Source organism: Peromyscus leucopus, chromosome 3 (genome assembly GCF_004664715.2).
Source record: "Peromyscus leucopus breed LL Stock chromosome 3, UCI_PerLeu_2.1, whole genome shotgun sequence".
NCBI lineage: Eukaryota > Metazoa > Chordata > Mammalia > Rodentia > Cricetidae > Peromyscus > Peromyscus leucopus.
The window spans coordinates 147,674,677-147,699,451 of record NC_051065.1 but is presented as its reverse complement, the minus strand read 5'-3'; the positions used below and the strand labels follow the sequence as shown (position 1 = coordinate 147,699,451).

Sequence of the window (24,775 nt, the reverse complement as noted above, 5' to 3'; positions counted from 1 at the left end):
GAGTGGAAAACACAGGTGGAACTCAGTGACTTTCAAGAGAACGAGGAAACCCTTGATGGGGTGAGGAAGAACTGGGTGTCAGAGCGCAGGCAGGTTAAGGGGAGTATCCATGCCTCAGATAGAGCTGGTGTGGGTTCCAGAGACTGAGCAGGGTGAAGACACTGACTCCATGAGGTGGGACAGTCTAGGGTGTATACTAGGTGTCTTTGTGTTGAAGAACTCTTCTGTCCATGGGGGCGACTTGAGTGTGGTGTTAAAGCTTCAGGTAGGCTAAGAGGCAGCTCTTCAGGTTGTGGGAGTAGGAATCACAGCACAAGATGGGAAATGGAGGCTTTATTGTAGAGGTCAGCTCAGACCGAGTGTCAGAATCTCAACTCTGTGAGGAGTTTGACTTCTCTAACAGCCTGGTTCCTCTTTTCCATTCCTTCCTGTTTTCTTCTCTCCTCCATTGAGTTCTTGGTATCTCTATGACTGTATACAGATCCTGGGTGTGTTCTCCATCTGTGATTCTCCCTTTGCAGGTCAGGGGACTGGACCTCATGTTGTATGCTCAGGGCAGCTGTCTGTTGCTGCCTCTCATCTCTAGCTGGTATCGGGACAATTTGCTGCCACATTTGTTTCTCATTCAGGATCTATTTTAAAGAGGAATGGCATACATTTTATGAGGGCAGGTTCTCAACACATTTTCAGAAAACATTTATATTAACAAGACCTCAGGAATAAACTTGATTCCACAGACATGGATGCAGACTCTCTTCCAGGTAAGAAAACATTTTCTGCTGCTTTTAGTGAGTGATGGTGTAAAGGACAAAGATGATCTTAGTCACTGGCCATGTCTCTGGGTCACTGGAGCGTCAACCAAGTGTGTTGCCTGTAGACAGATGTGAAAGGTTGTGGGATTGTACAATGGAGAAGAGAAGGTGTTGTCTTTTGCCATCTAGAGAAAATCCCACCACCCATGTTATGGTATCCTTTTTTACATATAAACAGACACGTACATGTGTAACAAATTGTTTCAAAGCTAAACCAATACATACTGATTTCCCCTCTATCTGGTGACATGTCATAGTCTGTTGGCATCCAGGTGTTGAGTACTTTCTTTCGATCTCTCCCTCCTGTGATGGGGACAGAACCCAGGACCTCATCCATGGTTGGGAAGTATTGTAACTCATTAAGAATTGGTGACTGAAAACGTGGTGACTTTATCATAAAATGTGACTTCTTGACTATTGCATATTTGAAGTTGGAAGCAAGCTGGAAACTTTAAAAGTATATAATGGAATACTATGCAATCATAATAAAACTAATAAAGAAGACATGATGATACAGAAAAATTACCATCCAGTTGTTTTGGCACAAGCCTGTAATCACAAAACTCAGGAGTTAGAGACAGGGGGGTTGCTGTGAGTTTGAGGCCTGCTTGGACTACAAAATGAATTGGAGTCAACTTGGGGTACATACCAGTCACTGTCTCAAAATAGAACATAAAAATATAATGGAAAAAATCATGATATAATGTCAAAGAAAATGATGGTCACTAAGTTGTATTGATGGTGTTCTAATTATGGAAAACACGTATTTTATATGTAAAAGCTTTAAACTTTAGGAAAGATACATACCAAAAGACTGAGAACAATCATTCTCAATGTCAGGAATGAATGATTTTATGTACAATGTAATGTTTTTTATAATTAACATAAATTACATATGTATATATTATGTATATAGTATATAAATATAATATATAAGGAATATAATTATTTCCAATTATATTTTCCTATTATTTCAAACATCATGTTTTTATTGTTTATCATGCACAAAGAGTAAAATAGGAGAAAGAAGAGGAAATAGGAACAGAACTGAAGACATGAATTTGGTTTGTCTTTTAGCTCCTCAAAAGAAGACCAGGACTCATGAAAGTTGTCACAGATTCTCCAAATTGCTCCTCATCTCATTCATAATATTTTTACTGCTATTGAAAATGTTATTCGCAGTTGCTCTGATCAGTAAGTATGCCCCTGGGAGAATATATCACAGAGTAGGAAAGGGACTCATTAGACAGATGGTGACCCAGAAACCTGAGACAGACACTCTGTGGAGGAATGGATGACATTGGGAATTTCTCTGTTTCAGAATAACTCTTCTCTAAAAGTCATTCAATCTCACTGGAGAAGCAAGTATGTGTTTGTTGGTGTCACAGAGTGAAATCCTGGGGCATCTGTGTTAGGTTCCAGTACTGAGGATGAATCTGTATTTCCTCAGCAGTATTTAGAAGCCAGATTCATTGGCTGCACAAATATTTATATTTTTGAATGATCAGGGTGATAGAGAAGGGATGGTCAGAGCTATTCCAGGGACAGTGCTCCTGTGGAGTTCCTTCTAATCATTTGTTTTTGTTCCAGATCATGTGAGATCTGGAAGCTATTTAGAAAATAGGTGATTTCTCTATGGATTGGCTTTGAAATTTATCAAAAATAAAAAGCATAAACTATATTTTATGTAGATGTTTATTCATTCATTCAATAATTAATAATATCCATTTAATATATTAGGCCATATGTCAGAGAGTCCAAAAAGATCAACAGTCCCCAGTCTCAGGAAACTAGAGAACAGTCAAGTGAACCAGTGCTTATCAAATTGCATGGGAAATGCTGTGCAGGTGAGAAGTAAGATGTAAGCACACGGGGCTAAGAAAAGCTTGGAGCAGATGACACCTAGACCTGTGTGTGCCAGCAATGTCCTGGACACGTGGGGGCATGGAAAACATGGGCAAATATAAGTACACATTACTGTCATGTACAGTGCTACATGGAGAACTAAGCATGAAACTGTAGGGAGCAGACAAAACTGGACATAGATTACAATATAGCTCATACTATATCACACAGGTATCCCCTCTAATGTTATTTTATTTAGTAGCTCTTGCTGAACTATTAACCAACTTAAAACTTAGTAGGTTAATTGAACTACTTATTTATTCTTGCTTGGTGGTTTCACAGAGACTGGTCTCTCTTGGGAGATTCCGATGGTCCTAGGTGAACTTACTCATTCTCATTGAGTCTGCATCAGTAACAGACAACCCAGCTTCCCATGGCAACTTCAGACCTTCAAGATGGATGGTGGCAGTAAGCCAAGCCCAACATGGAGCACACACACATTTCCCTTTGTGTATTTTAGTGGCCAAAGAACTCTTAAAGGCAGCTCAGATGAGGTGATGTAGACACAGACCAGTTTCTTTAGTAGGGAACTGCAAAGGCATAGTCTAAATGGATATTCACATGGGGAAGGATAAGGAGTGTGTCCAGTGTTTCAAATATGCCATACTCATGGAGATTCACTGAAGAATGTGAAGCAAGCCATGATAAAATTAAAACTGACTTAGAGAAGTGTGCTCTTACAGAGTGTGAAAACGAAGGGAAGGAGAAATTAGGACATTAATTCAGAATCCATCTGAGCAGCACTAGGGGTTTGATCCAAGGATCATGTGAGTGATGCTCAGGAGAGGAGATAACTTGGACAGAAAGAGGTGACTTTTTGGTCAATATGGATAGCTGAGAATAGGGGACACAGAGGAGTGAGGTATGACTTTAATATTCTGATTTCATAAAGTTAGCCGTCATGAGGTAATTTGAAGAGGAAGATGAGCAGGAGGTTTGAGTTGGAATATGATGATTTAATTTTGTTTGTTCACCTAAATCTCAGATGTACAGTTTAGTTGATTGTGGGAGCCCGTTCTCCGGTTCCTCGTGGCTTTACCCAGCAGGTCCGAATAGAGGATGATCAGGACCACAGGCCTGAGTGCAGGTGTCTGAGGTGGTCTGCACTTGGCTGTGCTGGGGAAGGAGGTCTTTTGCTCCACCCCTTGGCATCTCTATAAAAATCCTGGGACAGAGACAGTCGGGGCCAGTTGGAATAGGTTCCAGGCCCTCTCGAGGCTATCCTTTATTTTCTGTTTATCTCAGCAAGATTCTCCTGTATAAATCCTTCTATGTAATATTTCCTGCTGATTGCACTCAAGAAAACTCTGGGGAACTGTGGGGGTGGTGGGTAAACGCCCCACAGAATGGTATCTGAACAGGGACTAAAGAAAAAAGAAAAAAAAAAGGGACTAAAGAAAAAAAAGGGGGGAAGATAAAAAAGGGGACTAAAGACAAATGAACAGGGACTAAAGACAAAGTAATAGGGACTAAAGATAAAGGAAAATAATAGTTTTATTACAGAGTTTTTGGGGAAAGTGCTGTCAGCCCTGCCAGTGGAAGAGCATGCCGGTGTTTGAAAAAATATTTTTTATATATATTTTTGGGAGGCAGGGGTTTTATCCTCAAGAGAAAAGGAAAGCAGACTGGAAGGATGTCCGATGCTGCAGCAAAATTCTCTTCTGTCAAAATTTTCTATCTTCTATCCCTTTCTCAAATTCTATCTGTGATAAGTATAAGGTATAGGGTAGTAATATAGTGTAGGAAAAACTTAGAAGTGTAAGATTGTGTAGGAATAAGTAAGGCAACTAGACAGAAAAACTCTTCAATTTTCTAACTTTGGGGGCTATGAAAGCAAACTGGGGAAAAAAATCTTTCTTTGGGCTTTATGGTTAGTAAAATAAGCTCTTCTTTGAGCTTATGGGGAAGAAAAAGTTTCCTATGGAAGCTTTTGATTTAGGGATAGCTGAAATGCCAAATCCAAGTGGCAGGAGAAAGTAATTTCTCCCTGAGGCAAAAATGGGGGTGTAAGAAGTCAAAATTTAAAGTTGGGAAGTTTTGGGAAAAGTTGGTTTTTCTCCTGGGGAAAACAATCTTTCTCTTAAACTCTAAAGCTTTTCTTGTAAAATTTGGGGGAAAAATCTCTCTAAAAAGCCTTAATCTTTCTCAAAAGCTCTCTTAAACTTAAAAACTAAAGCTTTTCAGAACTCTTTCAAAAGGACAAAAATTAGAATCACCTAAAGATATTAGTATGGGGACCACCTGTGATTAGCTCTAAGAGAAAACAACAAACCTCTTAAGACAGCAAAACCTTTAAGTTCTCTTTTAAGCTTTAAAAACCCTCCCTGCAAAGCAGGAGGCAGGGACAGTTTCCTAAAAACCTAGGCTAAGCTCTGTCTCTTCAAGCTAGTAAAAGACAGTGGGTCAGAGTACCCTGAGGGGAAACGCTTGGGAGAGTGGGTGAAGAGCTACCGAGAGCCCAAAAGGGCCGGAAACTTTGAGAAAAGCAGAAAAACCAAGCTTTTCAGTTCCAGCCAAGCTGAGGCATCAAGGGTTTTGTTTCTGAGTGAGTGTTTCAGAATGAAAAGGTGCTCCTAATAGTCCTAATGCAAAGTTCCCCTGAAGCAATGCAAACTGTTAGCATTGCATCCTTGCTTCTGACCAAAAACTCAGAGGTGACTGGCCAGTATCTCTGAGTTGGAGTGCATTTCGGGGATACTAGGGTTCCTGCAATTGTGAACTTCCTGGAGCACAGAGCTGAGGCAGGAAGGTGCAGGACCCAGGGGAAGATTGCTAATGAACAAACAAAACTAAAGCCTGTGGGAATGGCACAGTTGTGTGCTTTCCTACAAGTCCTGGGTTGATAGGTCCACAGCTGCGAAGAAAATCTGAGAAAAACTTTCCTATCAGAGAAAGAACCTTTCTGGGAAAACAGTAAAGCTGAACTGTGTCTGAAGCAGTTGTGCTGCCGAGTCAGAACGCTGTCTGGGGAAAGAGCCCAGCCAGGGCAGAACAGAACTATCCAGGAGTAAAGCTTGCTTTTCTGTCAGAGAAAGCACCTCTTTGAGAAAAGCTTTGTTTCAACTGACTCCCGATGAGATGAGGGAGTGTAGCCCTGAGGGGTGATTGCCTCTGGCATAAGCTCTGTCCTTGAGCACCCAGACAAGCAAACACAACCCACTGGGGGACTGGGCCAGGTGAAGGCCTGATGATGCAAAGCACCTGTTCTAATGGGAGTTTAGAAATGGCAAAAACCTCCCTTGTTAAATTTTTCAGTCTGTACGCAAACCACACAGACCCCGAAAACAGAAACGGACAAAAAAACTCCTACCTTCAGTAGCAGGGAAAGCCGCCACTCTAGTGTCGGAAACCGTTTCTGGGGTAGAGGGGATAAATTGAGACCAAACTGGATACTGTCTTGGAGAAAGACTCTGAAGAAACAGAGAAGGGACAAATACCTCCCCAGAAAATGTATGACCTGAAAAAGCTGCTAGAATTGGAGGCAGATTCGGGGGAGAAAAAAAGCCCCTACCTCCAAAGGCAGCTAGCAGAAGTACAGAGCTGCAGACAGATAGCTGAAGCTCTGCATCTCGGGGGTGGGGTGGGGAAGGAACAAGCAAAATGAGAATAACATCAGTGGGAGAAAATCTCTGAAGGAGCTATGGAAAAGCTCTGTTGCAAATGATCTTGTTTTTCACTGACTGGCTAAGGCAAGCACAAGGCCCGAGCAAAGTTGCTATCAGAAATGCCAGCCTCAATGCTGGCTAACGAGGCAGGTGTGGTTCTGATTCGGGGGCCAGTATCTGATGAAGTTGAAACACCTGTTAAAGCCAGCTGAGGAGAGACCAGAAACTTCCCAATGTGCCATAGCTGAAAATGTAAAATGCTTGTTCAAATCTCCCATTGCAAAAGCAAAAAACTTTGTTCAAACCTCCCGGGCAAGAATTTGTAAGCAAGTCTGGTAAAAGAGAACCAGTTGACTCTCAGACCCAAAAAGTAATATGGGAAATGATATAAGGGACTGATATTATTATGGACTGATATAAGGGAAATGCATTCTGGGAAAGGTAGTTTTCCGCTAAAGATGGCGACATTGCCCTGAAACACTTTTGTCAGCTTGAAAATACATTCATGGTAAACTTAAAATACAGCTTTTAAAAATAAGGAGGAAAATCGTCTAAGGGTTTAAGTATCAGTTCCAGTGAAAGATTGAAAGGATACAGAACTAGGTGCTTAGCGGTTTGGGGCTCTGTTGGTAAAATGCCTTATTTACCCTAATAGCTGTGCAAAGTTTTTATTGTAGTTGGATGACAAAAAGCTACCTTTAAGAGCAAACAAGCCACTTTAAAATCCTTAAGAAAACAAGGGAAAACAGTTTATACACTGAATGTTGTCTTAGATATGAAGAAACTTATGTTGAAATTAAAAAAGTTTTTTGCCTTTTAAACAAACTGCCTGCAATGAATAATTCCTTTGCAAATCTAGTAAGGAGACAAGGAAACAAACTTCAGAAAATCTAGCTGTCTTACAAAAGAGTTGCTTTACCTGAAAGTTCCTTATAAGAAATCAATGCTAAATATCACAGCTGCTAATAACATCAGGAGTTAAAGCTAATGAAGTGAAAATACTAAATCCTGAAACTCAAGTGAAATGGAAAGATCTCTGCTCGGGATTATGGAAGGGTCCCGATCCTGTTTTAATATGGGGTCAAGGACATGTTTGTGTTTTTTTGCAAGAGGAGAATGAAGCTCGGTGGTTACAGGAGCGTTTGGTAAGGAGTGTGGAACTAAGAAAAGTCAGCTCCAATGACGTTCCTATAAAGGAACCAGAATGAAAGTGGCTCGATTAGTGTTTCTGAGGTTTTGTCACTGGTTTAATGCAAACAGTGAGGAATAAGAGTTCGGAGCTGTGCCGCTTTTGGCTTTACTAGCTCCTTTAGAAAAATACCTTATATCACCTAATAGCTGTGCAGTTTGGCGAAGAGCTTTACAGCAGCTAAATACGGTAATTTCACCCTCAGCGTGAAGTGAAGTTTTTCCATAGAACAAACCAAAAGTGCTGCTGTAATAGAAACGTTTGTCTGAATTGAGGCATTCAGGGGAACTATTATGAATTTGGGTGAAGGGACAGCCTCTAGATAAAAACTGTCTACCGCTGACAGTGCATCTCTGCTGGTCCGGAACGGCTGAGAGAACTGGCAATTTTGGAGTGTGGCTTCGTCCCAAGAATGTTACAATCCCCTAGCAACAAGTATCACAACTCTATAACGACAACACTCACTAAATCCCAGTGCTTTATAACAAAGCTGACTATAAACTCTAAACTTAGAAATGATGTACGTACTTCCTGTCTAGTTAAGAGAATCTTTCTAATAGAGATGGTGATAATAATTAAGAGTAAGAAGTAGAAAAATGAAAATAAGATATGTGAGTTTGTAAAAATTCTGTCTTGTTATATCTGTGTTAAGAAATCTTTAGGTGTTTACTAAGTTAGATATATGCTAATGGTAGCCTATATAAGTTTGTAAAATAGATCTATAGAGTTCCTTTAAGAATATAAGCTTGTAAGAAGTATCTAAGGTAGTCTTAAGACATGTAGTAATAAGCTTGTAAGATGCTAGTTGTAAATGTAAGTTCAAATAAGAAGTAAGATGGAATGAATATAAGTATATAAAAATTAATAAGAAATATATTTGCTAAAGTAGTTCTATAGTTTCCTTAAAGTATAAATAAGTAGATGTTAATATGTTGTATGTGAGTTTGTAAAAACATGTAAATGTTGAATATGAGTCTTAAATGCTTTGCAAGGCAAAAAATGTTATATGTGAGTTTGTGAAAAAGTGTAAATGTTAAGTGTGAGTCTATTAATGTATATGGTGAAAACACCTGAGACACAGGAGATAGAGTCCTAGTAGACTGCAAAGTAGGCAGTCTGAATGGTTTCAAAAGCTCCAGAAGCCGATAAGAAGCTAAGAATGGCGGACGCCAGAACCAGCACAACAAGGCATTCGCAGCTGAGATCCGTGGAAAATCGACACAACACAGAAAAACCTGAGCTAACATCAAAAACGGTGCGGTTTAGAATACTACTGTACCTAAAAAGGTCTCTGGCTTGAGAATAAAAGTTCAGAGATGCTTGTTTGAACAAAAATTATTAACTGCAAAAAGTTTTGGTTGAAAAAACGTCTCTTCATATTTGGAAGTGAAAGCCTGATACCAGAATTTTTCTTGTTTGAACTTTTTGAACTTAAAAATGAGATAAAATTACAAAAAGATTTTGGTTATGGATTTCTCATATTTGGAAGGTTAGTACCAGAATTTATCATTTGAATTTTAAGACTTAAGAAATGAACAATAGAGATTTCATTGCAATGGGACAATTTTGAGTTTACTCATAGTAATGACCTAGGAACTGTTTTCTGGAATTGGGTTAAAAATGGAACTGTTTAAATGAAGAAATTTATTTCTACCTAGAATCAAGATGCAGTTTTGTGTATGCATATATGCTTTATTAACTGGTGATTTATGAATTGTTTTATGGAACTGTTTATGTAAAAATGGAATTACGTACAGAACTGGTTTTGTGTTACAAATGGAACTGTTTAAGTGGAAAAGTTTGGGTTTTCTAACTAGGCTTGAGATTTTGCTTAAATTATAAAGCAAAGAGAGAGTTAATAGTTCTTAGTCTAATTTCAAAAATTGTTTGAGTGGATTAATGTCATGTTTTGTTAGTAAGAAATGCAAATGGGGTATACTAAGAGACTACTTTTAAAGTGTGTAAAGAGTTTTATTAAGAAACTGCTTTTGGATGTTATGCTAAAAGTTTTCAAAGTGTTAATGGATAGATTGAAAATATTGTTTTTCAATATGGGTTTGTAGGAATTGTATAAGTTTGGGTTCCTCTAACTAGGTTTGAGTTTTTGTTTAAAAATTATAAAGAAAAGGAGGAGCTATGAGATTGAATTATGTTTGCAGAAACCTATTGATATTTATGCATCCTGGTTTTGTGGAGTTGAGGAAATGTTTAAGTTTGATGTGAATACATCGAAGTTTTTCCTATGTTCTGTTAACAAGAAAACTCAAATGACTGAGTTAAAGTTGTAAGACAGAGAAAATTGTTAACTATATAGTACCATATATGCTAATTCAAATGGTTCTGTTAAGAGTTTGCTTTGAGTGGTAAGATTGAGAGAATTGTGACTATGTATAGCAATATTTATGTTAACCTGTTAGTGGTAATGATGAAGCTAAAGGATTCTTTAAGTTTGAAGTCGCCTTTTAAGTTTTTGGTTTAGAAAGGGCTTGAGGCAGCTAAGAGTGCTGTAGTCACCTTGGACCTAATTCAAAAGAGAAATGCCATCTATATCATCCTCTACTCCCATACTGGGAGGTGTAACAGCTATGGAGATTGCTGTAAGCCATTAATAGTTGTTTTTTTTATATATTAAGAAGGGGGGACCTGTGGGAGCCCGTTCTCGGGTTCCTCGTGGCTTTACCCAGCAGGTCGGAATAGAGGATGATCAGGACCATGGGCCTGAGTGCAGGTGTCTGAGATGGTCTGCACTTGGCTGTGCTAGGGGAGGAGGTCTTTTGCTCTTTTGCTCCACCCCTTGGTGTCTCTATAAAAACCCTGGACCAGAGACAGTCGGGGCCCGTTGGAATAGGTTCCAGGCCCTCTCGAGGCTATTCTTTATTTTCTATCTGTTTATCTCCGCAAGATTCTCTGCTATAAATCCTTCTATCTAATATTTCCTGCTGATTGCACTCAAGAAAATTCTGGGGAACTGTGGGGGTGGTGGCTAAACGCCCCACAGTTGATGCATGCTAACATGTTTTAGGAAAGGGGTGTACATTTTAGAAGACCTTTGCTTATAGGCAGCATATAACAAAAACAGATTAAAAAACAAATCAACCACTTCTACTCCCCACCCCCACCCCAACAACCCAGGACAATGAATATCACTAAGAAGAGGAATTTGGAGGAGAAAGAGATGCAGAAGGAATTGGATGCAATATTCCATTTTAAGAGAGGTGGGTGTAGAAGGAAACAGGAAAGAGCACAGGAAACAGCAGCAAACAGGACCAGGCAAAACCAGGGGGAGCCACTGTCTCCCAACAACAGTTAAGGAGGAAGAGAAGTGGGCAGGGTAATGTGAGAAGTCCCACAGGAAGATGAGTGATCAGTGGACATGAGGAGCCATTGACATCTAGTTCAGGAATGTTTGGTAAATGAGCAGAAGGGAAAGCCAGAATCTAGAGACTCCAGGAACAAGTGGGAGATGAGGAAGAGAAGAAAGAAAATTCAATTTCTCGAGGAAAGTTGTGTTAGTTTTAAGTTAGGAACTCCGTGAAAGAGTGGGGACACTGGGAAGTCAGAGCTAGCTGGGGTGGAGGGAGATACAGGAAAGAAGAGGATGAAAACCAAGTCCTTTTGATCAGTGTTGGGCTTTTATTTCCGTGCTCAGATATCCTGGAACTGCTCTGGATTAGCTCATTTTCCCTCACCTTTCCTGGGGTGCTCACATACTGAATAGAATTTATCACCTAAGATGTAGTCTTTATTTTACCCTCCATTAATTGTTGAAGAATCCCCAGGGTCATGGTTCTGTCCTGTCCTTCCAGCTCTTCCTGAAAATATCTGTGGTCATTAATCACTAGGAGTAGGGTAATCTTGACTGTGGAGTAATGGAAAATTGTCTTTATTGTGGTAGGGTCTCATGTAGCCCAGACTAGCAATGAACTAACTAACTAATTAACTAACTAAACCAACCAATCAACCAACTAACTAAGCCAAACTAACTAACCAACCAACTAACCAACTCTACTAACTTGTATAGTTAAGGATGACATGATTCTTATTCTTATTCTATATCTTATTCTAATTCCAAAGTGCTAGGGCCAAAGCTATCACACTCTGTGCTGATGGGGAAATTTTCCCAGGCTGGTTTTAGCTACTCGGGTAATTGGACATTTATACATTTCGTTTCTACAAAGAATGTAAGAAAGTGAAAGTAAAAAGTCAAGTCTTAGCCCTACCAGAAAAATGAATTGTTTTTATTCTGTTTTATAGCTTTGTCTAAAAAATATTCTCAACTTCTTGATGAAAAAGAAATCATAAAAGAACTGAATTACACTGAATTGGAGTGTACAAAACAGCATTCACTCTCGAAAGGTAAAACTTAATGTGCCTAAAACCAGCATTTCCAACAAGGTTCTGGGGTAGCTCCATCAGCAATGGGCACTATGGGAACATGACTTCATACCACACACTTTATACCAGCTGCCTGTGGAGTTTTTTTTAGAGGTCTCCCATCAGGCACAATTGGAGTGTGTGGCAGCCTAGTTGTCAACAAAGAAGAGTTTCAGAGAGGGAGAAGTAATACTGGACTGAGCAGAATTTTATTATAAACAGAAAGGAGCTCCAGAAAGAATAAAGCAAATCTGCTGGTGTGAATGTGAGCGTCTCCAGGGAGTCATGCTCAACTGTGTGTGTTTAAGATTTCATTTTTAATTAATATACGTATATATGCACGTTACTGTGTGTGGGTTGGTGTACATGAGTGCAGTGCCTGCAGAGGCAGAAGAGGGGGTCAGATCCCTGGAGCTGGAGTTAGATGTGGTTGTGAGTTACAGGCTCTGGATGCTGGGAACTGAACTTAAGTCCTCTGTGAGAGCAGTACACACTCTTAACCACTGAGCCATTTCTGTAGTCCCTCAAGTGTTTTCATAAGTGTGTGTGTGTGTGTGTGTGTGTGTGTGTGTGTGTGTGTGTGTGTGTGTTCTTATGCTGGTCTGTGTATGTTCTTGTGTTTTTCTCAGTTTCAGTGTCTACAAAGTGTAATTTACTCAAGATTTAAATAGAGAATTTGTTTTTCTAGTAAACTAAGTTGGAAGGTGGACAGATGAATGTGTATTGTTTAGGTTTAGGAAAGAGAGGGAAGTGCTTAACACAATCCATCAGTTTGCCCCCGAGTAAGTAAAGATTCTCAACTGTCTTTAACATCTGTAATTGAGATGTCTTTGGAATACACCATCTGGCCCTAAATAGGCACAGTTTGTTTATTGTCTTTGACAAGAGACCTTTGGGAAACACTTGTTTCTTTAGACCAGTTGAGCTTGTCTGGGGTTCCTGCCTTTCTCAGCAGATCTCTTCTCTCTTCCCTTACTGGATCCTTTGCTGTGAAGAAGCCGGCAGTTCCATTCAGGGAGTCCTTGCCTATGCCTACATCTTGAAATGTTGTCTACTTTTTTTGTAACAACTTCAGGGTTCCAAGCCTCAAAGTAAGGTGTTTAATCCATTTAAACTCTATTTTAGAGTCAATTTTCACGCAGAATTGATTTGGATTTAGATTCATTCTTCTGCACATCAGTACCTAGTTTTCTGAGTACAGTTTGTTGAAGAGCCTATCTTCCTCCGATAATTATTTCTGGTGAAAGTCCGGTGGCTGTAGCTGTGTGGGTTCATGTTTGTGGTTCTCTTTTGTGTTCATTGATCAATGTGTGTACTTTTGTTGTGGGACCATGTTCTAAAGTGTAGCCTGAAGTCAGGTCTGGAGATACCTCCATCATCATTCTTTTTTCTTCATGGTTGCTTTGGCTATCCAGTTTTTTTTGTGCTCTCTTTATAAATTTTGAGATTGTTTTGTTCATTTATCTTATGAAGAATCTTGGAATTTCTATGAAGACTTCATTCATTTGTAGATATTTAGGGTTCTTACATGAGACTTTATTTTTCTGTTTCATTTCACTTTTTTTTCCTTGAGGGTTCCCTGATATCTCTGTTGCCTTCAGGATGCAATTAACATCCTGGAATACTTAAAATATGTGTTTCAGATATAAAATTTCCATTCAGTTCTTTATATCTTTTTCTGTTCATGGTTTACATATATATATTTTTTTTCTGAGTTAGGGTTTCTCTATGTAGTTTTGGTGCCTGTCTTCCATCTTGCTCTGTAGACCAGGCTGGCCTTGAACTCACAGAGTTGGTTTACATGTTTTTAAAACCTTTTCCAGAATCTTTTTATTTCCATACTGAAAATAAAAATATCATAGGCATTAAAGTTTTTAGATTAAACCTATAATTAATTATCTTGCTTGTTATAATATATTGACTACCACTTTTATCATCACTAATTAAAAATGTCTGCTAACTCTGAAAATTTGTTTCCTTGGTTAGTGGCATCTATTGTTTTCATGTGTAAATATGTATATATTTATGTAATATGAGAACTTCTGGTTCTTGGTATGATGAGTTCTATTCTTTGGAGACCCAGAATGTTTTGCATTATGTCTTGGGCATCTGAGGGTTCTATACACTCAGTTTTCCTGACAGCAACCCGTTAGGATAAAGGGGCCCTGACATTGGTGTCGACAGTGGTAGACTGGGGTTTCTTGGCACCTGACAGAGAGTCCAGAGTCCCAGCTTCCATGTGGTCTTCACATCAAGCAGATTTTAAAATGACTCTATGACATTGCACTTACATTTTCTTCTTCCCACAAACTTGAAGTCTGGAGCTGTTGCCCAAAGGATTGGAAGCCATTTAGTTCCCACTGCTACTTCACTGCGACTGGCCCAGCATCTTGGAGAGAGAGTGAGGAGAAGTGCTCCAGAATGGGTGCTCATCTGATGGTGATCCACAGTCAGAAAGAGCAGGTGCATCTTGGGAGAGAGTGGGGCCTGGGCCTGGCCTGCTGTCTGCCTCTTTTTACTAAGAGGGAGTTTTGTTGACCTGGGTGTTGCTGATGTGGCAGAAGGCTTTCCATCAGGAAGCTGGAAAGGTTGCTTCAGCCTTGGCATTCTACACCTTGTCCCTGCTTCAGTGAAGCTGAACAACCCACAAGGAACCATGGCAACAGAAATGCAACCTCTGAGGTGGAGGGAAGGATGAAATGTTTCTGCTTGAAAGAGCAGTGTGTGATTTCAGCACTCTAATGCTTCCTGTAGTACCTACTGCCTAACAGAGGAGGGCGCAGAGTTGATTAGGGAAAAGGGATCAAATCAGGAGAGTCACAGCCAACCATCAGAAATGAAATATCTGAGGTTGTGAATGGAGAATGCTTACATCTGCTAAATTCTCTCATGCACAACATTCAAGAATGGCGCTGGGGAAGAAAAGAGGGGAGTGAGTCTGAGATTGTTTCCAGTGTCATGGAAATCAGGCCTCTGAGTGATGACTTTGTGTCCTGGTCAGCCAGAGAAGATGGCACTCCTGGGGGTGGGGGTGGCTCTTCTATTCCTTGATCCTTTCTTTGTCTTCTCATCTCTGTGTGACCAGAAAAACGTCAGTCAAAATATCACAGTGTTCCTCTAAAATGTATACTTGGTGAGTTCAGTCTATAATTTGAAAACTGTTGATGGACCTAGAGAGATGAATAGGACTTGATTATTATGTATTTCCATATGTGCATCACATTGGATCTATACTTTTGTATAGTTAAAATAACTTTTAAAAGATCTTATAAAAATTCTGTAACATAAAAAGAAGCACTCCATCCAGGCTGAATGCTGTGTCTTTCTTTCCTCTTAGGATTTCATCACCAAGATCCTGGATCCTAATGCTGCTTATTATATTGGGCTTTTGGATCCAGGTCACCGACAGTGGCGCTGGGTTGATCAGACACCATACAATGAAAGTGCCACGTGAGTCCAGAGTTACCTAGAGGAGTCCTGGGTCCTGTAGCATGAGAAGACTTTAGGGTGTTCCAGCTGTTGGTTATGAAACTAAAACAGCTCACTCCTGGTGTGAGTGCTGGGGATGGAGTTACTTTATCCCCATTTCCTCATCAAGGAGTCCTGTGAGACACATGTCACTGATACTCCAGGAGAGATGAGGAAACTGAGTTTGAAGAGTGTAGGATGATAAGTACCCAGGGCACCCAACCAAGGTGCTACATCATGGTGGGTTTCATTATGTTTCAGTCTCTCTATATATTTAACAATAGGATTTAATTTATTTTTATTTGTGTGTACATCTGTGTCTCTCTGTGAGTGTGTGCCATGTGTATGTTGGTGCCCATGGTGCCCAGGAGAGGGTGTTGGATTCCCTGGGTCTAGGGTCACTTGTGGTATGAATGTGCCAATATGTGTGCTTGGAACAGATCTCTCACATTTTTTGGAAAAGCACAAGCATATTTAATTTCTGAGCTATCTCTCCAACTTTCATTAACATATTTATAATAAAAATTAATGTCAAGACCATCACTAATTATTTTTCATAATCAAAAACCCACATTCTGATATTGTTATGTGTTACATTTATATAATTATTTAAAAACTCTAATATCTTAGTATGTTCCCATATTCTATCCTGATTTCTGTTGTGAGATATAGGTAGTAATGTTATTCTCATTCTCAGTCTTCAGAGAAGAAAAGTAGGAATTGAAGATTTCTTGTCCCAGATGATAGAAATACGTAGATTATCTAGATATTTTAAATAATTCTTCAGTTTCTAAAATAAGAGTTGTAAAATGGAAAAAAAAACTTTGTTAAAACACGAGAATATGGAGAGACCTTTTCAGCAATAAATAAGCACATGGAATGACAGTCCCGGATACCAAGATCTAGGGATGAATTATTCTCTCTGATGTGTTCTGGGAGAACAGTTAGGTAACAAGTTAAGAGAATATTGAGTGCAGTGGACACTGTTTTCCAGGGACATGTCAGACATGGGTAGTGGAGAACGGTTGGTTTGTACACACCTGAATCTGCTTTCCACAAATTCCCACTGCATACTCAGGCTTGCTTACTCTTGTTTTCTCTTTCCCAGCATCACTGTGGGAAACACCCTGATGATCTTTCCTCCCTTCCAGGTTCTGGCACCGAGGTGAGCCCAACTATGACCATGAACAATGTGTTATAGTAAGTCATCGAAAATCTGGTTGGGGCTGGAATGACATCCCTTGCAGTGCTAAACAGAAGTCAGTTTTTCAGATGAAGAAAATATACTTATGAATCAAGCATTCTCCATAGACATGGGCTTGCATTTTTATCCAGCATTACACAGATACCTGGAAAGATCTTCTTGTGGAAATTTAGAAATTTAGGCAGGCAGCCAACAGTTATCCATATGATAATACTGGTCCTCATATATAGTTATTTATTCATCCTTTACTCTTTATATAATGAGAATTCCCCATATACCAGAGACTCTACAGGATTCTTTGTGAATATGTGGAAGCACTCCAGCCTCTATATCCATTCTTAGATTCCTAAAGTCTCATTTGATGATAGAATTTTATGGTGTGGACCCTCTACCAATTTCTCTATGTTCTTCTGTCTTTGAATTTATTGATGTATAATTGACAAATAAATCATGTATATTTACATTACATTGTCTTGATTTGATATGTAAATGCATTGGGCAGTGGCTACCACAATCAGGTTAACAACACCCTCTATTACCTAACCTAGTTGTCTGTGTGTATGTGTGTGGTGTTAGAACATTTAAGATCTTCTTAAGCAAATTCAGACAGACAGTGTGACATTGTTTGTAGCAGGAATCTTAAAAGTTCTTATTAATAAAGTCAAACCTGAGGCCAGTTATTGGGGTCCATGCTGGTAGATCAGAGAGACAGAACAAGCCACAGCTATCTCACCTCGCCGGATCCTCAGCTGGTCTTGTCTCCCCAGACTGGAGGCCTCTGAGTCCTCATCCGGAATGGGTCTCAGCTGAATTACTGCTCAAAAGTCTGAAGCTTAACCAGGCCAAATGCTTAACCAGCCAAATGCTTAACCAGCCAAATGCTTAACCAGCCAAATGCTTCTAGTTTCTGGTCCTCATGCCTTATATATCTTTCTGCTTTCTACCACCACTCCCTGGGATTAAAGGCTGGCTTTCTGGGATTAAAGGTGTGTGTCACCATGCTTGGCTATTTCCAATGTGGCCTTGAACTCACAGAGATCCAGAGGGATTTCTATCTCTGGAATGCTAGGATTAAAGGTGTGAGTGCCACCATTTTCTAGCCTTTGTATCTAGTGGCTGTCTGTTCTCTGACCCCAGATAAATTTATTAGAGTACACAATATTTTGGGGAACACAATACTACCACAATTGTTACCTATTGTCACTTTGATCCTCAGTGCTTACTCACATTTTCTCTGGCAGTTTGTGCCCTTCCTTCAGCATTTTCTCGTGTCCCCCAATACCTGCACTATTAGGAACCTTCCAGGATCTTGGTCCCCATGGCTAGTGTGTCAGGTGCTATGGGTGCCGTGAGGCTGATGTGGGCCTCTAATGGTGGCTGATCTTGGGCTGGGTTATCTTCATCAACAGCAGTTTAAGAAGATGATAACCAACCTTCTACTGGCACCCCCATGATTTTTGGTGTCTCAGGTTGGTGCATGTCACATTATGGGCAGCCTCTGCCCTGTGGATGGATGTGAAGAGACTCACATATCCCATGGAGCCTGTATGCTGCTTAACACTTTAGAAGCCTTTTCAACTTCTTGTCACAAATATTTTGAAACAGAAGTTGACTTTGGTAATATCAATACCCATATAACTACCATCTATAGTAATGATTGTTGACTATTTGATAATTTGATATATATGTGTGTATATGCATACATATGCACATGTTATTTGATAGGGCATTTGAGAGTTAGTTTGATACATAAGACTAAAGTCAATATTTCAGTATATATGATCTGAAATTGTCATTGCACAAAAACTATACCATTATCACTCTTAGAAAATACTTAACATCTCTTTTCTGATATGGTACGTGACATTGCCTGTATTTCCTCAGCCATTCTCAAAATGTTTCTTATGGCTGTTCTGGTTATCCATAGCTGCAAACCTTTCATTTACCAATTAAATTGTTCTACAAGTTCAAGCCTTGCCTTGACGAGACTTCCCTCATTTCAGACTCAAGCCTCAAGTCCAGGAGTACCCAAGGATGCCATTACTTCAAGTCATCTGTCTGCCGTGTCCCAGGATCCCATGATAACTTCAGATTTATAAGTTGCAGGATGACACACTGAAGTAATTATTCTGCTCTATTAGGATTATAGATTTGTTATGTAGAAAGATACACAGCAGAAATGGGAGGGACATACCAGGCGAGGTCAGGGAGGGTCCTAAATAGTTAACTTCCATTGACCCCACATGTGCATCATTTTCCAGAATGTTAATGATTGGCATTATACAGAATAAGACAATCAGGGGGCACTCATCTGAGCTCTGATGTTCAGAGATTTACCAGGGTTCATTATATAGGTGTGAGTGTTTGTTTGATAAGAGAGTGAACTCTGTCTTCTATATCACTTCCCTGCCAGGGTGAGCATCTCATGGCTCAAAGGCTCCACACTTTAATAACATGGTCAGTGTTTCTGAAATGGTAAGTTTCCAACAAAAATTGTCTTGTTAGCATGAACTATGAGAAAACTGAGCAGCATAAAGCATCATGGCCTACCATGATAAAACAGACTTCCCAATAGCTTCAGGGATCCCAAAGAATTAGAGAGGTAACCGCCTATGAACTGGGTAAAAGTCCAGAGAAACTACATGACAGACACCCAACATTCAACCTATATGACACTAATTTAGTTCAATACCAGAGATAAATAAAGCACACTTTTGAGTATTTTATTTATTAATTTTATGTGTATAAGAGCTCTATCTGCATGTGTGGCTTTCTGCCAGTAGAGACCACCATGTGGTCACTGAGAATTGAACTCAGGACATTTGGAAGAACAGCCAGTGCTCTTAATCGCTGAGCCATCTCCTGGCAAGTTTTTGGTATTTTCTGCCTGTGTTGCAATGGTATCTTCTTTTCTACCACTGGGACTAATGCTCCATTTTAAAACTCAATAACATATATCTCCTGAGTAAACAGTAAAGGGATTAGGTGTAGATGCTATGCTGGTTCCCAAGTACTTTCATACTCCTCTGTAAAAGGACTGTTTTAAAGCCTTTGACCCATCTTCCTTTATATAGAGTATGTTGTCAACCCTAATTGATTGATTTGTCCAGGTCACTTTCACTGGCCCATAGGATGAGAATAAATCTGATTATCTAAATACAGGAGGATACTACACATTCAACTTAAAAGAAGCTGTGATTCTCTATGATTCTGGTTCCTAATCGATATATATGTATGAAGAAGTTGACCAGCATTTCAGTGACCCATAGCCAAACCATTAGGACATACACAAATAAGAAATATTTGTTGTTGTAAGCCACTTGAATATCGTGCATGATTTTAATAGTGTATGTGATATATGATAGCTTTAGAAATATATTTTGCTGAGAAGGTAAAACCCCTGAACATCTGTGACTGGAGTGAAGTGGTGTGTAGGTATATTTATCACCATGAAAATAGTCAATTGGTTTAATAATTACACAGGAGTTCATATTCTGTCATATCTTGTTTCTTTCCTTGCAGTACCTCAGTTACTTAGTAACTTACTGAATAAAGAATGGTGTAGGGAGGGCAAGGCAGGTGTCTGTGGAAGGGTCAGGTGTGGGGCAGCAATGATCTGGACCTGGGTCTGGGTGACAGTGCTGAGGGCTGGCCTGACAGCAGGACTGGAGCCCAAGCAGTGAGGGGAATGTCAGCATGCTGGTGAGAAAGTGTCTGGATTCAAGAGAGAGTCTACAAGCGGCAGTCTGGTGTGAGACGTCTGAGCCTGAGAGGTGAGGAGGGCAGCTATGCCATGAAATGGTCACTTGTGGGGAGTCTGTGCTCCAGCATGGTGAGGAGAGTATGAACTCATTAGGTCACTTCCTGTTGGGAGTCAGAACTGCAAATAGGAGAGGAGAGGGTCCTGATGGAGGAACTCGTATTCAGAAGGGTAAGGAGCACACCTGTGCAGAGTGAGGAGGGCATCTGTGCAGAGTTGGAAGACACCTATGCAGTGTGAAGAGTGATGTGGTATAATCATTTTGTACACTGTGAAGATATGTCAGTATGATTGGTTCAATAAACAAACTGACTGACCAATATCTTAACAAGATAAAGTTAGGTGGTAAAGCTGACCTGATAATGATGGAATGAGGAAGGGTGGTATCAGAGGAGTCTCCAGGAGAATGAGTTGGGTACAAAATGGGACAGAGGTAAAAAGCCATGAGCCTCAGGGAAGCACATAGATTAACAGAAATGGGTGAAGTTGTAAAAGCTAGTTAGTAACAAGCCTGAGCTATTGGTGGAGCATTTATAATTTGTATTAAGTCCCCAAGTCAGTTATTTAGGAAGTGGCTGTCTGTTATTTGGGAACTGGCAGTCAGGACAAGAAAACTTTGCCTACAGAGTAGAACACCTGTTTAGAGTGAGGAGGTTACCCATGCATAGGGAGAGGGTACCTGTGCATGGTGAGGAGTGCATCCATGCAGGGTGAGGAGGGCAACTGTGCTTATTGAGGAGGGTACCTTTGCAGAGTGATGCGGGCTCATCTGCATGGTGAGGAGAGTATTTGTGGTGTAGAGGGCACCTGTGCATAGTGTTGGCTCCATACTGGACTGGGATTCAGAGACATAGAAGGTTTAAAGGAGCATCCTTGCCGAGGGTAGACCAGGCATGGGTAAACAGTGTCTCTATGGTGGACCTCAGTATAGGATATTAGTGTCTAGTAGGATAAGGAGAGCATCGTTGCTTGGTTGTGGATGTCTTGGCATTGGGTGTAGTGGTCTAATAGGCCAAGGAGAGTTTCTGTACAGAAGGCAGAGCTGGTATGGATTTCAGAGACTGGCAAGGTAAGGATGCTGTCTACCTGGTGGGATAGCTCTGTGTGGCCACTCAGTACCTTCCAGGGGGATGAGGGCTTCTGCACATGGAGGTGGCCTTGGTGGAGTGTTAAAGCCTTAGCGGGTAAATGGAGGCTCCTCAGGGATTTGCAGAAGGAGTCAGAACACAAGCCCAGTGTAGAGGCCTCCTTCCTCGTGATTTAAGAAGTTCATCAAGGTGTCTGGTCCTGAGAGGGAACATCCAGCTAAAGGGAGGAAGGTATCAGTTCAGGGGATACAGGCTTGACCTGAGGGCTGGAGCCCATCCTGGAGAGACAGGCAGCTTAGTGGAGGACGTGGGAGGGTGATGGGCAGCATCCAAGAGATTATCACTTGATGGCTTTCCATAGAGATAATGAACACAGAGTTTTCACTCACAGAAGTAGGTAGAAATGCTGAAATTTGGGAAAGAATTGAGACCCATGGTGGCATTATATTAAAATGGGGTAATAGTGTGAACCCTCGGTTTTCAGGATGTTTGGATATAAAAGTAGAATAAAACCTAGAAACATGAACTGTGTGTGTGTGTGCATGTGTGTGCATGTGTGTGCGCGTGCGTGCGTGGCATGTGTGTGTGTGTGCGTGCGTGCGTGCGTGCGTGTGTGTGTGTGTGTGTGTGTGTGTTCTGTATGCACATGTGCCAGTGGCCGTGTCAGAGGAGCAGCAGGTGACAGTTAAGGTCCAGGAAGCCGACTCACCAGGAATCACAACGCTCATGGGTGAATCTGGGATAGGCATAGCCCTGAGAACTCAGCCCCAGAACGTCTCTTGCTACTGCTGTGCATTTCCACCTTTGCTGCTGCCGTCTTCCTCTGGTGTCTGGCATGGTGAGAATGGGCCTGGGGAGTCCCCACTGCCCTTAATGCAGTGTGATCATCTCTTGGTAATATCCCGTTCTACTGGGCAGTTTTACTTGTGGATTATTATGAAGATGATTTCCTTCTGAGCTGTACTGTTTAACTGAGACAATGATTTTATACACTAATGGTGTTACTGTAAGTAGAAGTTTGATGATTGAGAGTTTTTAATCAACATAATAGGGTTTATGATAGAAGTTAGTTTAGTGGGAAAATTAACATAGGTAAAGGGAGGATAAAATGTTGCTAATGCCTCTGATAAAACAGAGCCTGCAGAGGATAAAAAATAAAGCATGGAAATGTCACACAGCTATTTCTCTTGAAGAGCCATATAGACTGTAGCTTAGGTTAATGTTAAAAAAAAATGAGTCTAAGCCGGGTGGTGGTGGCGCACGCCTTTAATCCCAGCACTCGGGAGGCAGAGCCAGGTGGATCTCCGTGAGTTCGAGGCCAGCCTGGGCTACCAAGTGAGTTCCAGGAAAGGCGCAAAGCTACACAAGAGAAACCCTGTCTCGAAAAACCAAAAAAAAAAAAAAAAAAAAAAAAAAAAAAAAAAAAAAAAAAAAAAAAAAAAATGAGTCTAGCTAGTAGCCTAGCTAGCTTAAATTCTTTTACTCTTAGTGTTGGAAAATGTGTTCACAGGTTTCAGAGTGCATCACAGCTGAAACAAAGCTTTGAAAAGTAACTTAAGGTTAGACTGTGAAAGTTTTATGAATAGCTTTGAGGGGGAAAACCCTAGGAAACCATCTAAAGTTTAGAAAGGCGCACAGTTGAGTGAGGACGCGTTAAGGTCAGGGAACAAGAACAAAGCAGCCCAATCATTACTAGCTCACATGCCTTTCTTGCTAGGATTGGTTGATGACCAAAGGTGATGATTAATTCCTTGTACCCATTTCTGCCCTCAACTTCCTGTTGATGTATAGGTATGCATCCTAAAGATTTAAAGTAGAGATGACTGATTGTTTTTCATACATAAAAGTTTAGATTTGTGATTATTCTAAGATTTCTTATAAGTTAACTTTTAGAGATAAATAATAAAATGATTGGTCCTTTCTCTGTAACCACAGTATACAGCCTGCCAGCAAAAGAACTGGCTGAGAAAATGCCCTGCTTGCTTACACTCTGTTAATCTATAACAAGTTACTTAGAGGTGAATGCATGTGGGTTCTTGGGATGATTTTGTTTTAATCAAGTAAGGGAGATGGAAAGCATGTTTTTATCTGTATTCATTGTAATCATTCACTTGAAAATTACCATGTAACCACATTGTAATTTTTATATTGTTTGAAAGATTTTGCTGGGGTATATAAGCTGTAGAGGAAAAAAATCAAGTTAGTCAGAATGAAGACATCAAGAGAGACAGAAGGGACATTTATAGATAGAGGTAAGAGAAGAAATGAAGAACTGAGAGAGATGATAAAAAGATCGTGTGTGTGTGTGTGTGTGTGTGTGTGTGTGTGTGTGTGTGTGTGTGTGTGTGTTTCCTCTCTAGCAGATAAAAAAGTTCAGGTCCACTGGTCCCGTAGGCTCCCCCTCAAGCCCTGTGCTGCTGGAGGCTGGTCCTCAAGGCTGCAAAACATGTGCTGTTTGCTTATTATGTGTCTGAATGGAAGTAGCCAGAGGAGATTCCAAGAAGGGAAGTGTTTGGAAGAGTTGGAGGCTGAGCATGTGGGTGTGAGCTGGCAGATGTCTGTGGGAGGAACTCAAATGATCCCATTATTAGCAACTAATTGAGTTTCCCTCTGGTATATTGTGATCCATTAATTTTCCCAACTGTTCCCAACAGTGCTGTAAGACTCAAGGCTGGTACTGAGCAGTGCAGGGATCAAGGGAAGAGAGGCATGAGGAAAGAGACAGCCTCCTCTGACAGCTGCTAACCAGAGCTGTGTCAGGATGTGTCCTGTGGCCCAGTGAGTGGAGAGTGCCCATGAGTGAGTTATGAAGACAGTGGGAAGCAGAGAGCTCAGAGGAGCAGCTTCAGAAGGACCAGGATATGAGCTTTGCCTTCCCCCTGCTGGAGGCAGCTGAGTGGGAAGTGGGAGCCCACACAATGGTGAGGGGCCAATGGTCCTCTAGAATGTGGTGACAGAATTTGGAAGTTGTCATGTCTTAAGTGTTTGCTCATGTTGTAGGGTTCTTCTGAAACCACGTTTGCATACAGAAGTGCAGGAATTTATGTTTGCTGCAGAGTGTCTTAGGACAGAGTTCTCTCACAGCATGGTTCCTCTTCTCCCCTCCTTCCTATGTCTTTCCATCCCTTTTGAGTTCCCACTTTATAGTATTTGCAAATCATGCTGAGTCGGGTTGAATGCTACAATTTTTTTCCTTTCCTTTTATTTTATTTTACAATACCAGTCAGTTCTACATATCAGCCACGGGTTCCCCTATTCTCCCCCCTCCCACACCCTCCCCTTAACTCCAGGATACCCCCCCATTCTCACCTCCTCCAGGGCAAAACCTCCCCCGAGGACTGCGATCAACCTGGTAGACTCAGTCCAGGCA

General features: G+C 40.7%; 1 protein-coding gene across 1 annotated transcript; it reads left to right on the top strand.

Moving 5' to 3' along the window:
• The first annotated feature begins 459 nt into the window (after positions 1-459).
• LOC114683493 (C-type lectin domain family 4 member A-like) lies at positions 460-17,018 on the top strand. Its single transcript, XM_037204164.1, has 6 exons — positions 460-761; positions 1,890-2,006; positions 11,766-11,867; positions 14,203-14,348; positions 15,223-15,335; positions 16,505-17,018. Exons 1-6 carry the CDS (start codon positions 740-742, stop codon positions 16,644-16,646), a joined length of 642 nt encoding a protein of 213 aa, XP_037060059.1. The 5' UTR covers positions 460-739; the 3' UTR covers positions 16,647-17,018.
• Positions 17,019-24,775: the final 7,757 nt, after the last annotated feature.

What these genes read in the sequence shown, in the direction of transcription:
- LOC114683493 (XM_037204164.1), top strand. Translation starts at nt 740, where the DNA reads ATGGATGCAGACTCTCTTCCAG. An exon ending in ATTCGCAGTTGCTCTGATCA is followed by an intron (nt 2,007 to 11,765) that starts GTAAGTATGCCC and finishes TCTGTTTTATAG; the next exon opens with CTTTGTCTAAAAAATATTCT. An exon ending in ACAGCATTCACTCTCGAAAG is followed by an intron (nt 11,868 to 14,202) that starts GTAAAACTTAAT and finishes ACAAACTTGAAG; the next exon opens with TCTGGAGCTGTTGCCCAAAG.